The 20,381-nt window shown below is 39.4% G+C and overlaps 1 protein-coding gene across 1 annotated transcript in view; it reads left to right on the forward strand.

The window, feature by feature from the left end:
* Positions 1 to 19,556, forward strand: part of LOC307042541 (mitogen-activated protein kinase 1) — a 38,500-nt gene extending 18,944 nt beyond the window's left edge. Inside the window, exons 2-9 of the mRNA XM_079686487.1 lie at positions 56 to 238; positions 1,189 to 1,378; positions 1,862 to 1,978; positions 6,933 to 7,047; positions 7,491 to 7,622; positions 9,722 to 9,831; positions 9,955 to 10,083; positions 15,600 to 19,556. Coding sequence (XP_079542613.1) covers positions 56 to 238; positions 1,189 to 1,378; positions 1,862 to 1,978; positions 6,933 to 7,047; positions 7,491 to 7,622; positions 9,722 to 9,831; positions 9,955 to 10,071 — 964 coding nt within the window. The 3' untranslated portion in view covers positions 10,072 to 10,083; positions 15,600 to 19,556. The remainder of the gene's footprint in view (positions 1 to 55; positions 239 to 1,188; positions 1,379 to 1,861; positions 1,979 to 6,932; positions 7,048 to 7,490; positions 7,623 to 9,721; positions 9,832 to 9,954; positions 10,084 to 15,599) is intronic.
* Positions 19,557 to 20,381: the final 825 nt, after the last annotated feature.

Genomic DNA, 20,381 nt, shown 5'->3' on the forward strand with positions numbered 1-20,381 from the left:
TCTAGTTAAAAGATATTGTCTTATGTGGGTTCTTTTTCTTTCTTTTTTTATCCAGCTCTGCCTATGAACGAGACAACAAGATACGTGTGGCCATTAAGAAGATCAGCCCTTTTGAGCACCAGACCTACTGCCAACGCACCCTGAGAGAGATCAAAATCCTTCTGCGCTTTAAACATGAAAACATCATCAGCATCAACGACATCATCCGCACACCTACCATTGACCAGATGAAGGACGTGTATCCTTTTACTTACCGTACACTTCTCATGGTTTTAATGTGTTTTGTTATTAATGTGCAGTTGAATTCAAAAGCTTTAGGCTTGTCGTTCACATCATAAATGGGTCTTTACATGTAAGGTTGTTGTTGGCATGCTAAAGTACTTGTATTGGATGGTTTTATAGATAGTCATGATTTACTGCTACACCATTAGACACTACTTGGTCCTAAACGGCAGCATTTGTGCTTGAATAAACGTTTGCTGTTGCACTTTATTACATAATAGCCACCTGCCATATATTTGGCAGGTGGCACTCTTCACTGTAGCCCGGCAGCAATAGAAGCTGCATAGTTACTGTTTTATAATGCAGACACTCTGCCTTACGTGAAGAAATGGATTTGACCAAACCCTGCATCTAACCAGCTCACTTATTGTTGCTTGCCAGATAAGATGAGAATTCACCCAAACAAAACAATTTTAAACTTGGCTTCAGTACATTCTAACTATACTTGCACGGCTCATTTACCCACCATGGGTAATTTTAGATTTGACTGAGTTGAGAGGTTGCCCACAAAACTATGCAAGTCAGCAGTTTGGCTTTTTTTAGTTGCACTGCCAGTCTGCAGGAACAACAAAAAAAGGATAATTGTCAAGCGACATGATGCAAAGCATTTCATTTTCTGTGCAATGCTTACAACATCCAATTTCAGTGTGGTGGTAAAACCTCCATTTTGTTGAGATACTAGGGCTGGGCAGTACAAATAAACTGTCGAACTCCAGAGGTAAGGAGGTGTCTGTATGAAGGAATTGATTTATCGTTTTAGTCATGTTGATATGACAACAACAAAATGATCATAATGTCAGTTTTTGTCACTTTACTAAACCTTGTTATTTTGCATGACTATGTGTAAATTATAAAACAAATTGCCCAGGTTTAAAATGAGAAGTTCTTTAACCTGGAACTGTTCAGATACATTGTCCAGGATCTCATGGAGACCGACCTGTACAAGCTCCTTAAGACTCAGCACCTGAGCAACGACCACATCTGCTACTTCCTCTACCAGATCCTAAGAGGGCTGAAGTACATCCACTCTGCCAACGTCCTGCACCGTGACCTGAAGCCCTCCAACCTTCTGCTCAACACCACCTGTGATCTCAAGGTAGTTGCTCAAAGACAAATGAACAGGAGTCAAACTGAATGGGCTGATTTGAAAGGCTGTTTTAAGTCCCTGATTATATATATGTTGTTTCATATTTAATGCCAAAACCTACCAATTAAAGGTATTTCATCCCAAACTTAATTTTGTCAGCGTAAAAAACCCTCTTATGGGAAGAATATAATGCTCACTATCAGGGTCTGCTGTTATTGGTCAGTGTTTCCTGGCAATTTACATCGGCACTGTTGTGTTCTCTGCACCAAGGATGTCACAATACTAAAGTTATGAGTTTGATTTTATACCTGCCTATATCTTGATACCAAACCAATACCATTACCAACACCTCAACATCCCTAACAATGATTCAATAATAAATGACATAACATGTCACTTTTGAGTTGTTACGAATTGACATCCATTTTATTTGTATCTTGTATCTGCTAATGCTTCATTCTTTCCCTGTCTTGTCACTCATTGTTTCTGCAGATCTGTGACTTTGGTTTGGCACGTGTGGCTGATCCTGACCACGATCATACTGGGTTCCTAACAGAGTATGTAGCCACTCGTTGGTACAGAGCACCTGAGATCATGCTCAACTCCAAGGTGAGTTTTTTAGCCTGCCGATAAAATGTTAACTCTCAAGGATTTAAAGTTGAGAGAATGTTTTGGTTTTTTGCTTTGCACCTGAAAATAGGATCTGTAAAACCCAAATCCCTACTTTTAAGTTTCTAAAGTGAAGAGGAGGCGATTCAACTTTTTTTGCATTATGTCTTTCTTTTTGTCTGATTGGTTCTTTGAAAATCATTCAACTTGATGAATGATTCAACTTGAAAAACTGCGCATATTTCTTTTCGGGAAAATATTCAGACTGAACTGGACAAGAAAAGGTCAGGCTGTTTTTCTAGATAAAAAACAAAAGGAAAAGCTTTTGATGCAGTATACAATAAGGTTCAAATAAAAAATGTTATCCAAAGTCAAATTCTCTTCAACTGTAATGAAATAGATAAAATCATACCTCACAGACAGACACAAACAATGTGTCGGTCTAGATCAATCAATCAATCAAAACTTTATTACAGAGTCAGGGTCCAGATAAAAGACAAGACATTACATATAATAAATTACATACACAGCATAAAAAAAAAGCCGGCAAATACATTTATACATGAGTTTTCTTAAAACAGCTTGTAGAGTACTGACTCCTGCAGCCACAAACATTTCACTTGCATTAGACCATCGAGGTCTCTTCAGCAATATTCTCATGGCATCATTATAAGCTACTTGAAGTTTCCGTAAACTTGCTTTTCTGTAGTTTGACCACAAATGTGCATTATAGAGTGGTGTACAATATGCTCCGAACAGAGACATCTTCACTCCATCTGTACATGCACTAAACTTACGTAGGAGAATGTTTGCTTGTGCATACATCATGCGACATTGCCTAAACATATCTTCATCATCTGTCATTTGTTCTGTAATAAAGTGTCCAAGATATTTTAACTTATTACAGACACTGAGATTAATATCAGACAATTTAAAATCAGGAAATGTTAGACATTTATCCTCTTTGGTTCTAAAGATCATGATAGCAGTCTTACTCTTTCTTAGCACTCTTGTATTTGATGTCATGTTCCACACCATACACAGAACAAACATTAAGGAGCTGCTGAAGACCAGTGCTAGATGGACTCAGCACAACAATCTGCATACATAATATGGTTCACTAGAGTACTACCAATCAAGCATCCAGTATTACAGGCTTTCAGTCGCTTGGGCAGATCATCAATGCAAAGATTAAAAAGAACTGGGGACATCATTCCACCTTGTCTGACACCATTGCTAACCCCAAATGGGGCTGAGACCCTATTGCCCCATTTTACTTGCACAGTCTGGTGGCCATACCAGTAGACCAGAATGCTCACAATGTATTTGGGCACCCCTCTTTGATTCAGTTTAAAAAATAACTTCCTATGATTAACACGATCAAAGGCTTTAGAAGCATCAATGAAACACATAAGGACTGATGAGTTATTACCTCTATATTTGTTAACCATTTCCTTTAAGGCGTACACAAGTCAGTGCCATGTTCAGCCTTAAAGCCAAACTGTTTATCTGTTGATTTAATAAAGTCATTTAATCTGTCCAGCAGAATTCTTTCTAGGACTTTTCACAGTATGCTGGCTAACGCTATGGGCCTATAGTTATCCAGTGCTTCTCAAAGTGTGGTCCGCGGACGGTGGTCCGTGAGCGCCCCCTAGTGGTCCGTGAGTATATTGGTAAAATTTCACATTTGTAATAAATTAATTAATTTAAGTTTTCCGCACTCTCGCGCAAATATTTCCGCAATGGAGCGAGCTTAAGTTTCGATTGCATCATATAGCCCAGCGCAACACCTTCATCACACATGTTGCCACTTGTTTGTACCATTTTGTAATCTGTTTTAGAAAAACAATGTGTTTTTGGATATTTGTGGAGTTGGTGGTCCGCGAGGGTTTTTTTATTGGTTAAGTGGTCCTTGGTATGAAAAAGTTTGATAAACATTGATCTAGGCTTCCCACTTTACCGGCTTTGTCCTTAATAACTGGCACTAACAGAACAGACAACATTGAGTCTGGTAACAAGCCATGACTCATAAAGGCAGTAAAGCAAATAGAAAGGAGAGGAGCTATCTTCATACTGGCATATTTAAGATGTTCAGCAGAAATATGATCTACACCACTTGCTTTGTTATCAGACAGCTTGTTTATAGCTTGGTACACCTCATGTGACATTATCACCATTGAATTATTGCTATCAATATCATCTACCTTATACAGTTCACTTTGGACACAGTTGAATAAGGTACTATAATGCTGTCGCCATAACTCCGCAATATTGTCTGTTCCGGATGTTCCATCTACAGTGCATGGTAGAGATATTTTGCAGTTATTAATAACCCTAACTTCTTTCCAAAAATCAATAGCATTGTTACTTAGCAGCTTCTTAGCCATGGAATCGGCCCTCATAGCTTGCTCATTTTTACAGATGAAGCAAATAGCATACTTGTATCTTGCATTAGTAAGTTTCTTGTACTCAAATACGGACCCTTGTCTGGGTCTGCCTGCCATAGCGATGATTTAGTGGCTTCATAGGCTTCAGCACGATACTCAGCTACATACCTATTCCAGCCAGTCCTGATGTTATGTGTTTTATTGTTATGTTTGTACTAGTAAGGCTTACTACCTTCATACAGAGCACTTACTATATCATTGTGCATGGAGCAGATATCAATCCTATGCTTTGCATCCTTAAAATTAACATCACTACACATAATTGCATCTCTAGGTAGATGAATATTAGTTAAGGATGTATGCGTCTGAGCATAATAGGATGTAATGTTTTCCTTTTGTGAGGGTTGACCAGTCTAGTTTTCCTGTTTGAACACTATTTACATTTCTGGTTAGCCCAGGTAGATGTTCGACATTTATTGACATAGCAACAGGTATATGATCAGTCGTTGCTGTCCCATACAGAATGCTCATACACTCAAGTGAAGCATGCGCATCAGCTGTTCTAATACAATGGTCAAGCCATGACGTAGTATGCCAGGCCTCACTAATTTAAGTATAACTATCTGCAGGCAAAAGCACCTTGCTTGACAATATAAAATTGTTATCGTGACAGAACTGAGCCATATGCTTGGCAAATAATGAGTTCCTGTCTGAGATATCTGCATATCCCCAATGACATACAAACAAGAATAAGTATTGTTTTGAATAAAGGAATTAATTAAAGCAAGCCTATTTAGATATTCATCCTCATTCTGATGACATTCATAGGGTGTATACACATTTAGAATAATAAATTCCTTGTCATTGTGAGTAAACTGTATAACAATGCACCAGTCGGCACAAAGCCTAACCGCATTTATTGATGAGTCAAGGTTCTTATTCCACAGGATAGCCACACCCCCTGATATCCTTCCTCTGACTATTCCCATGCCAAAGTCAGTTGTAGACTCCCCAGCCCCATGGAAAACAAATTATATTATATAAAATTATAACAACTCATGAAGCAACATAATGCATATATCTTCCAATTTGCTTTCAATGGGGGAGGCATAGTAGTATTGAGAGAGTTCAGTTTTTCCAAATCTTGCTTCGCTAAAAATGTCTCTTGCATACATAGTGTGTCACATTTCTCAAGAAAGTTGTCAACTACAATGCGGCGAGCTTTATCCCCTGCGCTCTGGCCCATACGAAGGCCACGACAAAACCCGAATAGTCATTTAGCGAGACAAGTGAGTGCCCATAGCACCAGCAGGCACACTCATTCCCCCCGCAGTAGGTGCAGTGTTTGAGCCGATAATTCCCGCTCTGCGTGGCTAATAATATCGCCGGACAAATGCCACTTCTGGCCAGATCTCCGGATTGTACATTTAGCTGACCTCATTGCATTCAGCAGATACTTTAAATGAACCGTGAAATGAAAGCTTTTGATGCAGTATACAATAATGTTCAATTAAAAAAGTTATCCAAAGTTAAATTCTCATCAAATGTAATGAAATAGATAAAATCATACCTCACAGACAGACACAAAGAATGTGTCGGTCTAGAAAATGACACCTCACAAATGTTGTTGTTAATGATGTTGGTGTACCTCAAGGTTTAACTCTGGGTCCTCTGTTATTTAGTTTGTATGACCTTCCTAAGATTGTCCACCTGTCAGCAATAAGCTGATGATAGGGTCATATATCTAAAACAGGGGTGCCCAATACGTCGATCGACCGGTCGATTGCAAAGGTAGTGTGGATAGATCTTATGGCATTGAAAAAAAAAAGTTAGCCTATCATCCATCCTTACTACGGCATTTGCCACTTGATTGACGTACAGGTAAGCCAGTCTGAGATCTCATCTTTTCTAACACGCAGTTCACCAAGCTAGCTGCAAGTCACCGGCAAGCTGATTACCTAGTTAGCCTTCCAATTTATGCAATTTTACTAAAGAAAGGGTATACAATTGACATAATGACCAAAAATGTACTGAGTTGTATTGTGCCATACAGGTTCATGCAGTTATGCAAGGTAAACCAACATAAGGTATACTCAGCAGTGTTTCCCATACATCGATTCATTTGTGGCGGGTCGCCACAATTAAATATCGTCCGCCAATAGAATCAAATTCTGTGGGAAACACTGCTCAGTGTATATAAATAAATATATGTTTAGCATTTTTAATGTTGGTAGATCATTTTGACTTGGTCATTTTAAAAGTAGCTCCCAAGCTGAAAAAGTGTGGGCACCCCTGATCTAAAACATTAGGGGTGTTGAAATTAAACATTTCTACGATGCATCGCGATGCGGACGTGGACGATTCTGCATCGATGCAGTGACAGAACATAATCGATTATAGCGTAGTAACGTTGCTTCCTGATTTTCCGCGGCTTTACAATAAAGTTTTTTTATTTTCAGATTGAAATTAGCCTTCATGGCTAAATCTGGCATATTTTACAGTCCACCAATAAATGCTATTTTAACTTTAAATATATATTAGTCATTACATTTTTCTCTCACTCTCAGGGCTACACTAAGTCCATAGACATCTGGTCAGTGGGCTGCATTCTGGCCGAGATGTTGTCCAACAGGCCAATCTTTCCTGGGAAGCACTACTTGGATCAGCTCAACCATATTTTGGGTAATTATTGTTTTCATTTCCTGTGTTTTTAGGACAAGTGTTTCAACGTTGTTGTTTTAAAATGTCTACGAACCCAGCAGAACTTCTCTGGGTTATCCTTTTAATTCTAATATTGTCAGTACATTTTAGGTTAACGATGCTTGGCTATTGGTCAGGGGGAAAAAAACCTGAATCAGCAGCCATAGTCTGAATAGTTCACACTTAGTTAGTACCAATAGCTTCCTGGTGCCACTCCATAGATTTTGTAGCTGTTAATATTCAATAATTTAGCTGTACTTTTTGGTGCTAGACCACATATTGCTTGTCCCATCTGTCCTTTTGTGTTTCCTTCAGACTGTTAAGTACTCAAAACTTTAAGCAAGGGCTGTTTTAATGTAGCAGTTTAACTGAGATTTGTGAACTGAAACAATGAGTTATTTTCTAAAATCTTCTTTGTTCTTCAGGAATCCTGGGCTCTCCCTCTCAGGAGGATCTCAACTGCATCATCAACATTAAGGCCAGGAACTATCTTTTGTCGCTGCCTTTACGCTGCAAAGTGCCGTGGAACCGCCTCTTCCCCAACGCTGATCCCAAAGGTGAGAGCCAGGGCAAACTTGTAATCGCTTAAAACGTTGCCTCTGATCATGGAATTACTAGAATTGTATTATAATTAGGGCCGAGACTCGATTAAAAAAATTAATCTAATTAATTACAGGCTTTGTAATTAATTAATCGCAATTAATCGCATTTTTAATCACATATAAATATTTGACCTGAGAACAGTGAGAAGCAATTTTTTTCACATGGATTTTAGTATACCATTGAATAATGACTGAATACATAAGCTTAAGCAACAAAACATTGTTTATTTTTTTCAAGGTGGTACTTATCCAAGACCAACAGAAAAGTGCAATTTTTGCCATAAAGTGTAGCAATAGCATATTTAGGAATATAGTACATTTCAGAGATTCAGGTAGCCTATAGGTAGGTAGACCTTCTGTAAACTATAACACTTTGTTTTTTAAGTATAACACAATACTTTCAAGTACATTCAGAACATTGGAAACCCTGACTATTAGAAAACATCTCTCTGTTGCTTCAGAGGCCATAACAGACTTTGTTGATTTACCAACAGTTGATTTAAAAAATCTAATCAATTTCAGTCCAACTCTCTCAATAACCTTGGCCAAAACAATAAACAGTTCAACATAAAGTGCAAGTTGCACCAACAACATAATAAATAGTTCAACATAAAGTGTACTGTACCATTTAAAATAAAATAAAAAAGTGCCAGTGATTGACCTCAATCCCTCCTATTCTTCCAATATCCTGATGAAAAATAAAATCTCTCTGTTGCATAGGCCACTGTTTGATCAACGCGAATTGGGTGTGGGTCCTTGTACTCCGAGTCGGGCTAACGTCCACGCTAGCTTCCACGCTAGCTGCTATATGTTTTGCATTGAGGTGATACTTGAGGCTTGATGTGCTGCGGTGATATGCAAATTCCTTTTTGCATAATTTGCAAACAACCGTGCTCTTATCGATGCTTCCATCCGTCCGTTTTTTAAAACAAAATGTCCCATCCACGGGGCCAACCAAAGCGATCTCATCAGCTTGTTCGTTCATGTTTGACTATTGTTCACTGTGGTTTGTTGTTGTTTGAAGTCATGAATGTTAGTTGGTGCTCCAGTATAATCGGTACCCATGAAACTCATCCAGTGAGAAACGTTCCGCGGTGCAAAAATAAGTGCGATTAAAATGCGTTAATTTTTGTGTAATTAATTAATCTTAATTAACGCGTTAAAGTCCCGGACCTAATTATAATTAAGAAAAAAACATTTACCCACTACTAGCACAGCAGTCTGGTAAAACAAGTGGCAACGTTTGGAGATGGGAAACTAGAGGCATTGATTGTGATTTCTAGGTACAAAACTACAATATATGTAGATTATTGAGATTTTAAACATGCAGAAGCTGAAGAAATAAACTCTTAGGAAGCTCAGAATTGAGTTAAAATAGCTATACTTTTGAAATGAGTGAAAGTAAGTCTCTTACTTATATACTTGGTAATAATATGTTAACCATTTAGGGCTTAATGGTGCCCTCTAGTGGGCTAGCATTGATGTTTCAGATGAGATAAACCTTTATTAAAGGAGAGGTGTCATGGCCATTTCCACTGATGATAATTCCATTGTTGAGGTATACTAAAATAGAAAAATACTGTGCAATTTTCCAAACTCACATTGGTGTCGCATACAGAATCTCTGTAAAGTATGTGTATTCAGCAGTATTTACTTTCTCCACTAAACGGCTCGCTGCAGCTCATTTTCTGTGTTAGAGTTTTACTCGCTACAGGGTGTACTTTAAGGGTTTTGACTCTGCACACCGTTTACATGCAGAAAAGCCTTCATAACACACAAGGGGATGGGTAATAACCGGAAAAGCATGACATGTCACCTTTAATACCAGAGGGGAAAAGTGATTTTTTTTATATGGGAGTCAAGCCTTTGTTTTTTGTGGCGCCTTGGTCAAAGAGGAGTGTCCGAGGTTTAGGGACCTCTTCCTGCTCCCCTAGTGATCCACCACTGGCTCTTTGGTCTTGCTAATGTTGATCTGGAGGTGCCTGTTTTTACACCACCCTACAAAGCTCTCCACCAGGAGAACTGAATCAAGCGTTCTCCTCTTTGTGCTGCAGCTCTGGACCTGTTGGACAAGATGTTGACCTTTAACCCTCACAAGAGGATCGAGGTGGAGGAGGCCCTGGCGCACCCTTACCTGGAGCAGTATTACGACCCAACAGATGAGGTGAGAAAGTCGTCAGTTTGTGCTATATAGGACTATTGGAATGAGGACACTTAATCTTGTTTTTACCACAATGTAAGTTTGTTGGCGTCTGTATCACCCTGTCCTCTCCGCCTCCCTGTGTAGCCTGTTGCAGAGGCCCCATTCAAGTTTGACATGGAGCTGGATGACCTACCCAAAGAGACACTGAAGGATCTCATCTTTCAAGAAACTGCACGTTTCCAGCTCGCATTTAGGTCCTAACATCTCAAACAGGTGAGTCTACATTCCATGCAATCAAGTTTATAACCTGAAAACGTACATAAAGAGAGAGGGGCAGTGTGTAAAACTACAGGTGCATTACACAATTGCAATTGGCTACATTAAAGTCTTGAAACATTCAACTTTTAAAAGTGTGACACTCCTCGCCTCTGCTTTAAAAAGGTTGCACAGTTGAGGGTCCATCAGGAAAACTATTTTAAATACTAATACTGCAGGTGAGTGGTGTTACAGCTTTAACAACTACTGATTTAATATGTGTTTAATTTTACAACTCAACGCTCAAGTGCTAAAGTGAGGATCTTGCATTACAGTATATTATAGATTTAAATGTTGCTTTTATAAAGTGTAAAATGTAAGTTTTCATGAAGATAAAGGCACTTGAAAAACATCTATTATACTTAATGGTGTACTTTTAGTACACCATTAAGTATAATAGAGGTTTTTCGGACATTTTTAAGGAAACAAAGATGATGGAGAATTGATTCGGAAGCATCAGAGATGTTTATGGCATTTAATCTGCACTCGCAAAAATATCAAAAGTGTTCCAATTTAGCTATATTACCATACATTGTGGCTTTTTTTAAATGTAAAAAAAAAAAGTTAAAAGTATTTTAAAATAAAATGTCACTTGAGCAAAAGCGATAAGAGATAACCCAAACATTTCTCAAACTAGCCATATTCTTGATGCCCACCCATTCTCTGCTAACCACCAGCTGCTCCCTGAAAGGCCTCTTTTTGTGATAATAACCATCCTTGCTGCCTTTTACAGCATATCATTCACCGTGTGTCAGCGTATGTAATTACTGTATTTCCTGTGCAGCAATTCGATGCATAACAAAAGTCTACTGAAAAGCAATAGAGTGTGACATCTCCTTAATTAGAGCAGCACAAAGCTGCTCTGCAAAGGCAACAGTTTGATTATTTGTGCAACTTTAAAATGTATTTTCAAACCCAATGCTCTTATGTCAGTATCTGTAATATGTTCTTGTATATCAAATGCTGAAATATTACATTGCCCCTTAATGGGATCAAAGTAGAAGCAGAAGGTGATTTTACATTTATTTCAAATATAAAATACCTGTAAATGGTTTATTAAAGAAATGGAATATTCTTGCTGGCAAGAACACCTTCTTCATAGTTGAGGGTTGGGACTCTAAAAGGTTCAGAAGCAAGGCCCAGTATCATATTTAATACGCAGAGGCAATACATAGTGCATTTTAAAAAATGAAACGGGAAACAACACCAGCAAATGCTATTGCAACCATTTCAAATAATAAGAAACAGAAATACCAGACGGGAAATGTATATATTTAATAATGTTCTCTCATGCTTTGCTTCCGCTTATTACGCTGCTACTTAGTACATATTGATTTATAAATGACCGTATTCCCAGCTAGACATTTTTGTTTCTGAAAACATTCTGAGAATGTTACATTCATTGTTCTAGGAATGTTTTCAGCGGGAAGTTTTCTTTTGATTCCCAGAACGTTCTTCTGAAAGGTAGGATAACGTTCTCTAAAAACATTCTTAAAATGTATCGTGATAACCTTCTTAAAATGTTTTTGATAACATTGTTAGAACATTATGCCCTACTATTCTTAAAACGTTTTCATCAGAAGAATATATTTTGGTTCCCAGAATGTTCTTCTGAAAGGTAGAATAACGTTCTTTAAAAACATTCTTAAAATGTTTGGTGATAAACTTCTTAAAATGTTTTTGATAACATTGTTAGAACATTATGCCCTACTATTCTTAAAACGTTTTCAGCAGAAGCTTTTATTTTGGTTCCCAGAATGTTCTTCTGAAAGGTAGGATAATGGTCTCTAAAAACATTCTTAAAACGTTTTTGATAACATTGTTAGAATATTATGCCCTACTGTTCTTAAAATATTTTCAGCTGCAAGTTAGACTTGTTTATGTTGCCAGAATGTTATTGTTTTAGAGAAGGATAGCATGCTTTATGTTTAAAACATTATGCAAATGTTCTGTGGTAACCATCCATCCATCCATCTTCTCCCGCTTATCCGTGGTCGGGTCACGGAGGTAGCATTTCCAGCAGAGAGCCCCAAACTTTATTTTCCCTGGCCACATCAACCAGCTCTGACTGGGGGATCCCAAGGAGCTCCCAGGCCAGCGAAGAGATATAATCCCTCCACCTGCTCCTAGGTCTACCCCTCAGTCTCTTCCCAGCTGGACGTGCCTGGAACACCTCCCTAGGGAGGCACCCAGGTGGCATCCTAACTAGGTGCCCGAACCACCTCAACTGGCTCCTTTCGAGGCGAAGAAGGAGCGGTTCAACTCCGAGTCCCTCCCGGATGACGGAACTTTTCACCTTATCCCTAAGGGAGACACCAGCCACCCTGCGGAGAAAACCCATCTCGGCCGCTTGTACCCGCGATCTCATTCTTTCGGTCATGACCCATCCTTCATGACCATAGGTGAGGGTAGGAACGAAAATGGCCCGGTAGACAGAGAGCTTTGTCTTCTGGCTCAGCTCCCTTTTCGTCAAAACGAACACCCCCGGGGCTTTGCCATTGTGAAGTTGTATGACGACCTCAGTGACCTCCCCCCGGGAGATTGGTGTCGATCCCCCGTCATACTCCAGCTCTGCCTCTAACATAGAGGGCGGAGTTGTCTGGTTCAGGAGTTCCTCAAAGTGTTCCTTCCAACGCCCTAACACTCCATCAGTTGAGGTCAACAACGTCCCATCCTTACTGTACACAGCTTGGATGTTTCCCTGCTTCCCCCTCCTGAGGTGTCGGACATTTTTCCAGAACAACTTTGGTGCCGCCCGAAAGTCCTTTTCCATGTCTTCTCCAAACTTCTCCCACACCCGCTGCTTTGCCTCGGCCACGGCTGAGGCTGCTGCCCTTCGGGCCTGTCGGTACCTTGCAACTGCCTCGGGAGTCCCCCGGGATAAAAAATCCCTGAAGGCCTCCTTCTTCAGTCGGACGGCTTCCCTGACTACCGATGTCCACCAGGAGGTTCGAGGGTTACTGCCCCTTGAGGCACCTAGGACCTTGAGACCACAGCTCCCCGCCGGCTTTGGCAATAGAGGCTTTGAAAACCGACCACTCTGGTTCAATGTCCCCAACCTCCACAGGAATGCCCGAAAAGCTCCGCCGCAGGTGTGAGTTGAAGGCCTCCTGAACTTGGGCCTCGTCCAGACGTTCCCACTTCACCCGAACTACACGTTTGGGCTTACCAGGTCTATCAAGAGGCTTCCCCTGCCACTCGACCCAACTCACCACCAGATGGTGATCAGTTGACAACTCCGCCCCTCTCTTTACCCGAGTGTCCAAAACATACGGCCTCAGGTCCGATGATACGATAACGAAATCGATCATGGACCTTCTGCCTAGGGTGCTCTGTTACCACGTACACTTATGAGTATCCTTATGTTCGAACATGGTGTTTGTTATGGCCAATCCATGACTAGCACAGAAGTCCAGTAACAAACCAACACTCCGGTTCAGATCAGGGGGGCCGTTCCTCCCAATCACTCCCCTCCAAGTGTCTCCATCATTGCCCACATGTGTGTTGAAGTCTCCCAGCAAGATTAAAGAGTCCCCTTCAGGAGCCCCATACAGGACTCTTTCCAGGGTCTCTAAGAAGGCTGTATACTCTGAACTGCTGTTGGGTGCATAAGCACACACAACAGTCAGAGTTTTCCCCCCCATAACCCGCAGGCGTAGGGAGGCGACCCTCTCGTCCACTGGGGTAAACTCCAACAACGAAGCACCCAACCGGGGACTTCTGTGGTAACAATTTACTAAAATATTTTTACATTATTAGAACATAAAGACATAATATTCCTGTAATTGTTCAACTCAAAATTCCTGGGTAAGTGGACTGACCACTGTGGTCATTAGGATGATTTTGATAGTTTACTTAACTATTGGAATTTGAATATTAACACATGTAAAAGGATGAATCGGAATCAGCTGGTGAAAGTAACATTTGTTTATTAGAAAAGGGGAGCTCGGAGTGGAAGTTGGTTATGGCAGCAGCGGGAAACAGTTGTTCCAGGGTGGAGAGGCCTGGCTGGTCTTGGGAGTGTGGAAGGCCTTGGATTCCTCCTGGGAGAGACATAAAAATGAGTGTGAGGCAAAAGCAGGCAAAGTTGTCAAAGAATATGCTGGTAAAAAGCTAGAGCGGCACGCAACAAACCGATCACGGCAACAATCCGGCAGGGAATGAGTGCAGGCTGCAGGCTTTCATAGTGTGGCTGATGAGCAGGTTGCAGGTGTGGTTGATTGGAGATTGCTCCCAGCCATGTCGAGTAGACCAGCAGGCAGAGAGAGAGACGCACAGTAGAAACAAACACTAACAGGGGTTTCAGGGACGGGCAGTGAAGGTCGGTCCGTTCCTCTATATGTCTGTCGGTCTCAAATCTAAAGGGTGCAATAACGATTTGTATCCAATATGCATAAACAGCGGACACTGTTTATACGCAGCCCTCACAAACCACACACGGCCAGATAGCTTAAAAAAATCTGGGATAGTGAGCACTTCTCCTTTGCCGAGATAATCCATCCCACCTCACAGATGTGGCATATCAAGATGCTGATTAGACAACACGATTATTGCACAGGTGTGCCTTAGGCTGGCCACAATAAAAGGCCACTCTGAAACATGCATTTTTGCTTTATTGGGGGGGTCTGGGGGGGTCCGAAAACCAGTCAGTATCTGGTGTGAGGGTTAGGATTAGGGTTAGGGTTAGGGTAATGTTGTGAATCGAGTGGCCTGTGTTCATCGTCCATAACATACGCCTGCCCATACCATAACCCCACCACCACCATGGGCGCTCTAGAAATAAATCTGACGTTGACCATGACCGTGTTAATATTTGCCATAACCGGGAACGTTTTATAAAACCATAATAACATCCTGAAAACATTTTCAGAATGTTGCTTGGAGAATGTTCTTCATTTGTTATCATGTAACATTGAGGGAACGTTTTATAAAGAACATATTTAATGTGTTACCCAACAACGTCCAAAACACATCCTTAGAATGTTGCAGGCAAAACGTTCCACATTTGTTAACATATCACATTAAAGGAACATTTTATAAAACACTTTCTGTCATCTCAGGCCTCAATAACATCCTGAAAACATTTTCAGAATGTTGCTTGGAGAATGTTCTTCATTTGTTATCATGTAACATTGAGGGAATGTTTTATAAAGAACATCTTTAATGTACAACGTCCAAAACACATCCTTAGAACGTTGCATGCAAAACGTTCCACCTTTGGAACGTTTTATAAAAAAACTTTCTGTCATCCACAGGCTTTCCTGATCATGGAGTTTATTTTGCCATCACTGACATTCAATCCAGACTTTTTTCAGTGGATTTTTCACCCTTTATCAGATGTCCTAGGCAGTGGTCTTCTGTTGAAGAAGAGCAGACTGCTGAATGTCTAATTTGAACAATCAGAATTGAGTATTGAACTAAGCCGTATAATAATTTCCGTTAACAAATCTAACCCGTTTTTTTTCTCCTCCCAGATGTTTCTGTGGACTGGCTCCTGCGTGGCCACCTCCTCACCTCCACACTGTTGCTGTGATTGGATTTTATTTTTCCTCTCCTGTCGTCCAAATCACCCACCCCCTTGGGTCTCACACGTCAAGTCCACTCTGCTCAGGAATGGCGTCAGGAATCAACCAATCAATCATTCTCTTCTCTCTCTTCTCTCTATTATCTCTCTCTCTCTCTCTTTCTCTGGGGTGAGGGGCAATGTGGAGGTTTACATCACAGCTTACAGTTTTGGGGGTGATTTTGTGTTCAAGCCAAGATAAACAATTGTTTTTGTGTGTCTCAAAGGTGTTTTGCTATACCTTTCCAATACCTTTTTATGTCCAGTGGAATGAGCGTGATACACAAGCTGTTGTGTTTATTTGGTGCGACTGTCTTGATGGTCACTCTGCATTCATTGCAAGAACAAATAGTATATCACTTATAAGAATCTTTCAGCATAAAAAGGGGTCTTTTGAATTTTCTAACCTTTGTTAAAAGGGATACATTGATCTCTATCTTTGTCTCTCTTTATCTTTTTGCTGAATTAAATCAACTGATTTATGCAATGAAATAACATAATCAGCGACTTAACAGGCCAAAAGCCATGACTTGGTGTTGATGAGGATCTATATTTTAATAAAGACCTATTTTAATCCTCAACACTCACTAGGCCCAAATGCAAATATATATATACATAAAAATGTAGCCCAAAGAGTCTTAAGATATGTTAAGAGTGAGGATCGAAGGTTTTCCTTTTTTTATTTTTTTTTCATAAAACACGAACAAAAAATGCCCATCTTCATTTCTCATTGGCTTTGATACAATTTCAGGGTTGTGTATAAATGCACAAATTACAAGTGCATTGAAAGATTTTCACCATCAATTTCTGCCTTAGCCACGAGCAACCTAAAGGAGATGTCTGTTTATATCATACGAGTCTGTATGTACAGTATGATGTTTTTCACATGGGAGAACATTTTCCGCGCTCAGACAACAACACAGAACTTATCACAGAACTTGTTTTTGTCTGGAGGAAATGTTGTCGTGCCTCGTCTTTCTTTCTGTTACATGTTTTCTTTTCTCTTCATCTCCATTCTGTTAATTCCTCTCTCGCAAGCCTTGTTAGAATAATGCTGTGCCCTTTGCATGACTGTTATAAGCTCTGTAAACAAAGACAACGATGTTAAGTGCCACACCAGCCAAGGGACAGCGCCCGGCTCTTTCTGTTCCACCTTTTGTGGTATGTCACACTTTCCAATCACATGGTGCTTTTTGTCCTGTATCCTTTTTTAGCTTTAGCATTTTCTGTGTTTATGTAACTTCCATTTACAGGTTATAGACTCCTCGTTTCTCGCAAAACTCCATCCTGCATGCTGAGGTGTCTTGTTGTGGCTGCAAAATAGGAGAATAACCATATTACTGTACTTATGCCAACCACACAAAAACCACAAAACAAGTTTCCCAAACGGGACAAATGGGATCCAGGCATGGTACAGTTGAAAAAATACTCAAACATAACAGATCGGGTTTTCCCATTTAGTCTGTTGTGACTTTTTTTTGCGCTGAATTGCACATTTTCAGGCTGATAACAGTTGGCAGTGTCAGTAACTGCTGACAAAACGCATTTCAGCCAAAAAAAAACAGCAAAAGTCAAGGCCACATTTTTCTGTTTTTGTTTGTTACTGCTGATTAAAGACTGTTGAATATAAAGATTTTTTATTTTAAGCAAAGGTCAAAGTCTAAATATATGTGGCGAAAAACAACAAACCATGTCATTTAATCTGAGTAGCACTGCAGCGTCATTTAGAGGTGCGTCTCAAGCATATATACTAGTTTCATGGTACACCTAGCCCTTTGTCTGCTTACAGTATGCAGCTTCAAAAGAAAAAAACAAGTGACTTAATGAATGAAACAAAGAAGTATTAATCATGACACTAAAACGTCTCAAAGTAGATTGAAATTCAAATCAACTAAAAGGATTCTTCAGGAATGCTGGCACTTAAAGTAAGAAATTAGAGTTAATTATAAAACAAGACAATTTCATAACTAGCTCTGCTTCAGCATTGTCATATATCATTTGTGAAGTATAAAGGTCTCATACATTTCAGAGTCGTACAAATATTTCTCTAAGGGCAGAGCTGCTCTGGTTAAAATAAATCAGTTTTTTCTTTTAATTGTTCTGGCTCAATAATAATAGACTGAAATTGAGAAGGGGCTTAGCGTGGAGGCTCTGCTGAAATGCACTCAAGCCATAACTGGTCTTCAGACCACATCCAGCAGTGATGTCACGCTGTACCGACACACCGTATAGTACACCTCTACATCACTGCAGCCAGGGGGTTTTCAGAGGTTAAGTAGTGAGACTTCAGATTATCTGTAATTATCAAAAGCAAGATGGCTCGCATGCTGACATAACATATGTGTTTACAAAGCTTTTTACTGCAAATAACTATTTAGTATGGCCCTAATTACAAGTAAATAGGAGACAGGGTTAAATAGAGTTACAAAAAACTATTATTTTCACCCGCCGATCCGACTATTTATTAATATGATTGGTAAAAAAAAAATCAGATAATCTTTCCCTGATATTGTTTTTTTCTTTATCTCACCAACAGTTGAAAACACGGAGATATGAAGTAATTGATGATATAAAACTTGCAAATGTTTAGTATTTTACCCTAAAATACAACCCTTGATCAGAACCTTTAAAGATTAAAGTCATCAGCTGATGCTTGAATCCCTGTAGTGCTGAATTGGTCCACATAATTGCGACAATACCACAACCTAAAGTCTTTAAAGCAGAACGAAGGTTAGATTCAAAATCGTGCAATATTTGTAAGTTTACAGTTATTAACAAATGACATCCTGTTGAGGAAATTCCTCTGAATACATGAAACTCATCTGAAAAAAACTGTCTATAACTTTATTTGTATTTTTGTGTCCTATAGTGCACAATTACACAGGGAGCTTTTAAGAAAATATTAGGATACAACAGACCTGCAAAATAAAGTGTTACCAGAACATATCATACAATTTAAGTATTACAAAAAAAAGATCAGTTTACTCTTTGCTCACACACAAACAAAAAACGTGTTTCCATCGACAGATTTAACCAATCTGAAGACGTTAATAAAAGAAAATACCGAAACTCCATTGCAGAAATGACCGTTTTTGCACTCTCAGACTTCCCCTGCTATGTACACTCACTAAACACACCGTCTGCCACAGGATGATTCATGCACTTCTACAGTAGTTGGGATTAGGATTTTTAATCCGAGGTGCCTGCTGGGACTTGACTTGCCTGTAGATAGTCTTTTGTTTTTAGATTCTTTTTTTGGGGGGGGGGTTCAATTAGAACATAAAGGGCACTGGAAACCTTACTGGGACTATTTGTATAACAAAGCTTCTGCTGAGTTCTTCGTGCTGCCTGTCTGTTTGTGCCTTTTTTGATAGTCTTGATAACCAAGATTTGATGTGCAGCTTTTGTTCAGTCGGGAATCCGTTTGTAATCGCAGTATACGCTCTTAAAAATCAACAAAATCAAGTCTGAGGGTGGGAGGGGTCGCGGGGGTTATCCTTCTCTTCAGTTTTGTAAATTTTTTTAAAAGATTTGTGATTGTATTGAAAATGCTAAAAAGCAACATTTCAATTATTATGTGTTACCCTTAAAATGAATGTTATGTTTCTATCAGACACTAATCTTGTTTGAGTTGTCTCCAGTAGAACCTCTTCACTGTATGTTTTGAAAATCAGTATAAACCTTTAATTGTGTAGTTAACATTTCTGAAAGAGAAAAAGTAAGATCCTTGGTTGTATTTTAAAGGTCCATCTATGACCTGCCATAGACAATGTTTGAATTGATCGGTCAGTTTTATTTTGCTGTCGTGTGAAGGACTTGTACGAAGCATTTCTTTGCTATTATTAAAGACTGACTGCCACTTTGAAAAGTCTGTCGTTTAATGTTTGTTATTTTAGCACATTGACATTTAGATAGAGGATCAGTATAAACACTATATTCCAAAAACATAATTTCAAAATCGAAGCAGACAATCATGCATTACAACATAAACAAAGTTATGTTTCTTGAGGGGTCTGTATAGAATTGGAAAAGTGTTTATTTGAGGTCACCTTTTATGCAGAATCCACTTTTGTCTTTTATAAATAAACACGTTTTACCTGTGTTAAGAGATTCTGAAAGTTTCAGGAAAAAAGATTCTCTCTTTTTGTCCCGATCCATTTATATAAAAACCTGTCTGAAAATGAGCTGATTTTGTCCACTTTGTGATGTGACAAGGTTTTTTTGGTTGTTTAACCATTAGCCAATAACCAACCAAGGTAACCCCCACACACACACACACACACACGCACGCACGCACGCACGCACACACACACACACACACACACACACACACACACACACACACACACACACACACACGCCTTATCTCCTGAATCTCCTAGAGACCACCATTGTGTTTTTTTAACCAATCATCATTCAGAAGGGCGTGGCCAGCAGCAGCTCTTTAGCATCTAAAATTCCTTGAGAGGAAAAGCTTGGAATACTTGTAAACAGTGACAAAAAAATCTATTTGCATATAATCAATTTCATCATGGTTTTAAAATAATACTGTTCGTCTTGTGAGAAACAAAACAAACACTATTGCTTGCCAAAAGTAATATTTTTAACCATAAAGAGCAAGCCTACCAAACGCACACAACTTCAAAAACATAATTGATTTGGGTTAATGTTTATGAATGCGGCGAGGACAGCT

The sequence above is a fragment of the Notothenia rossii genome (genome assembly GCF_949606895.1).
Source record: "Notothenia rossii genome assembly, chromosome: 6".
NCBI classification, from domain to species: domain Eukaryota; kingdom Metazoa; phylum Chordata; class Actinopteri; order Perciformes; family Nototheniidae; genus Notothenia; species Notothenia rossii.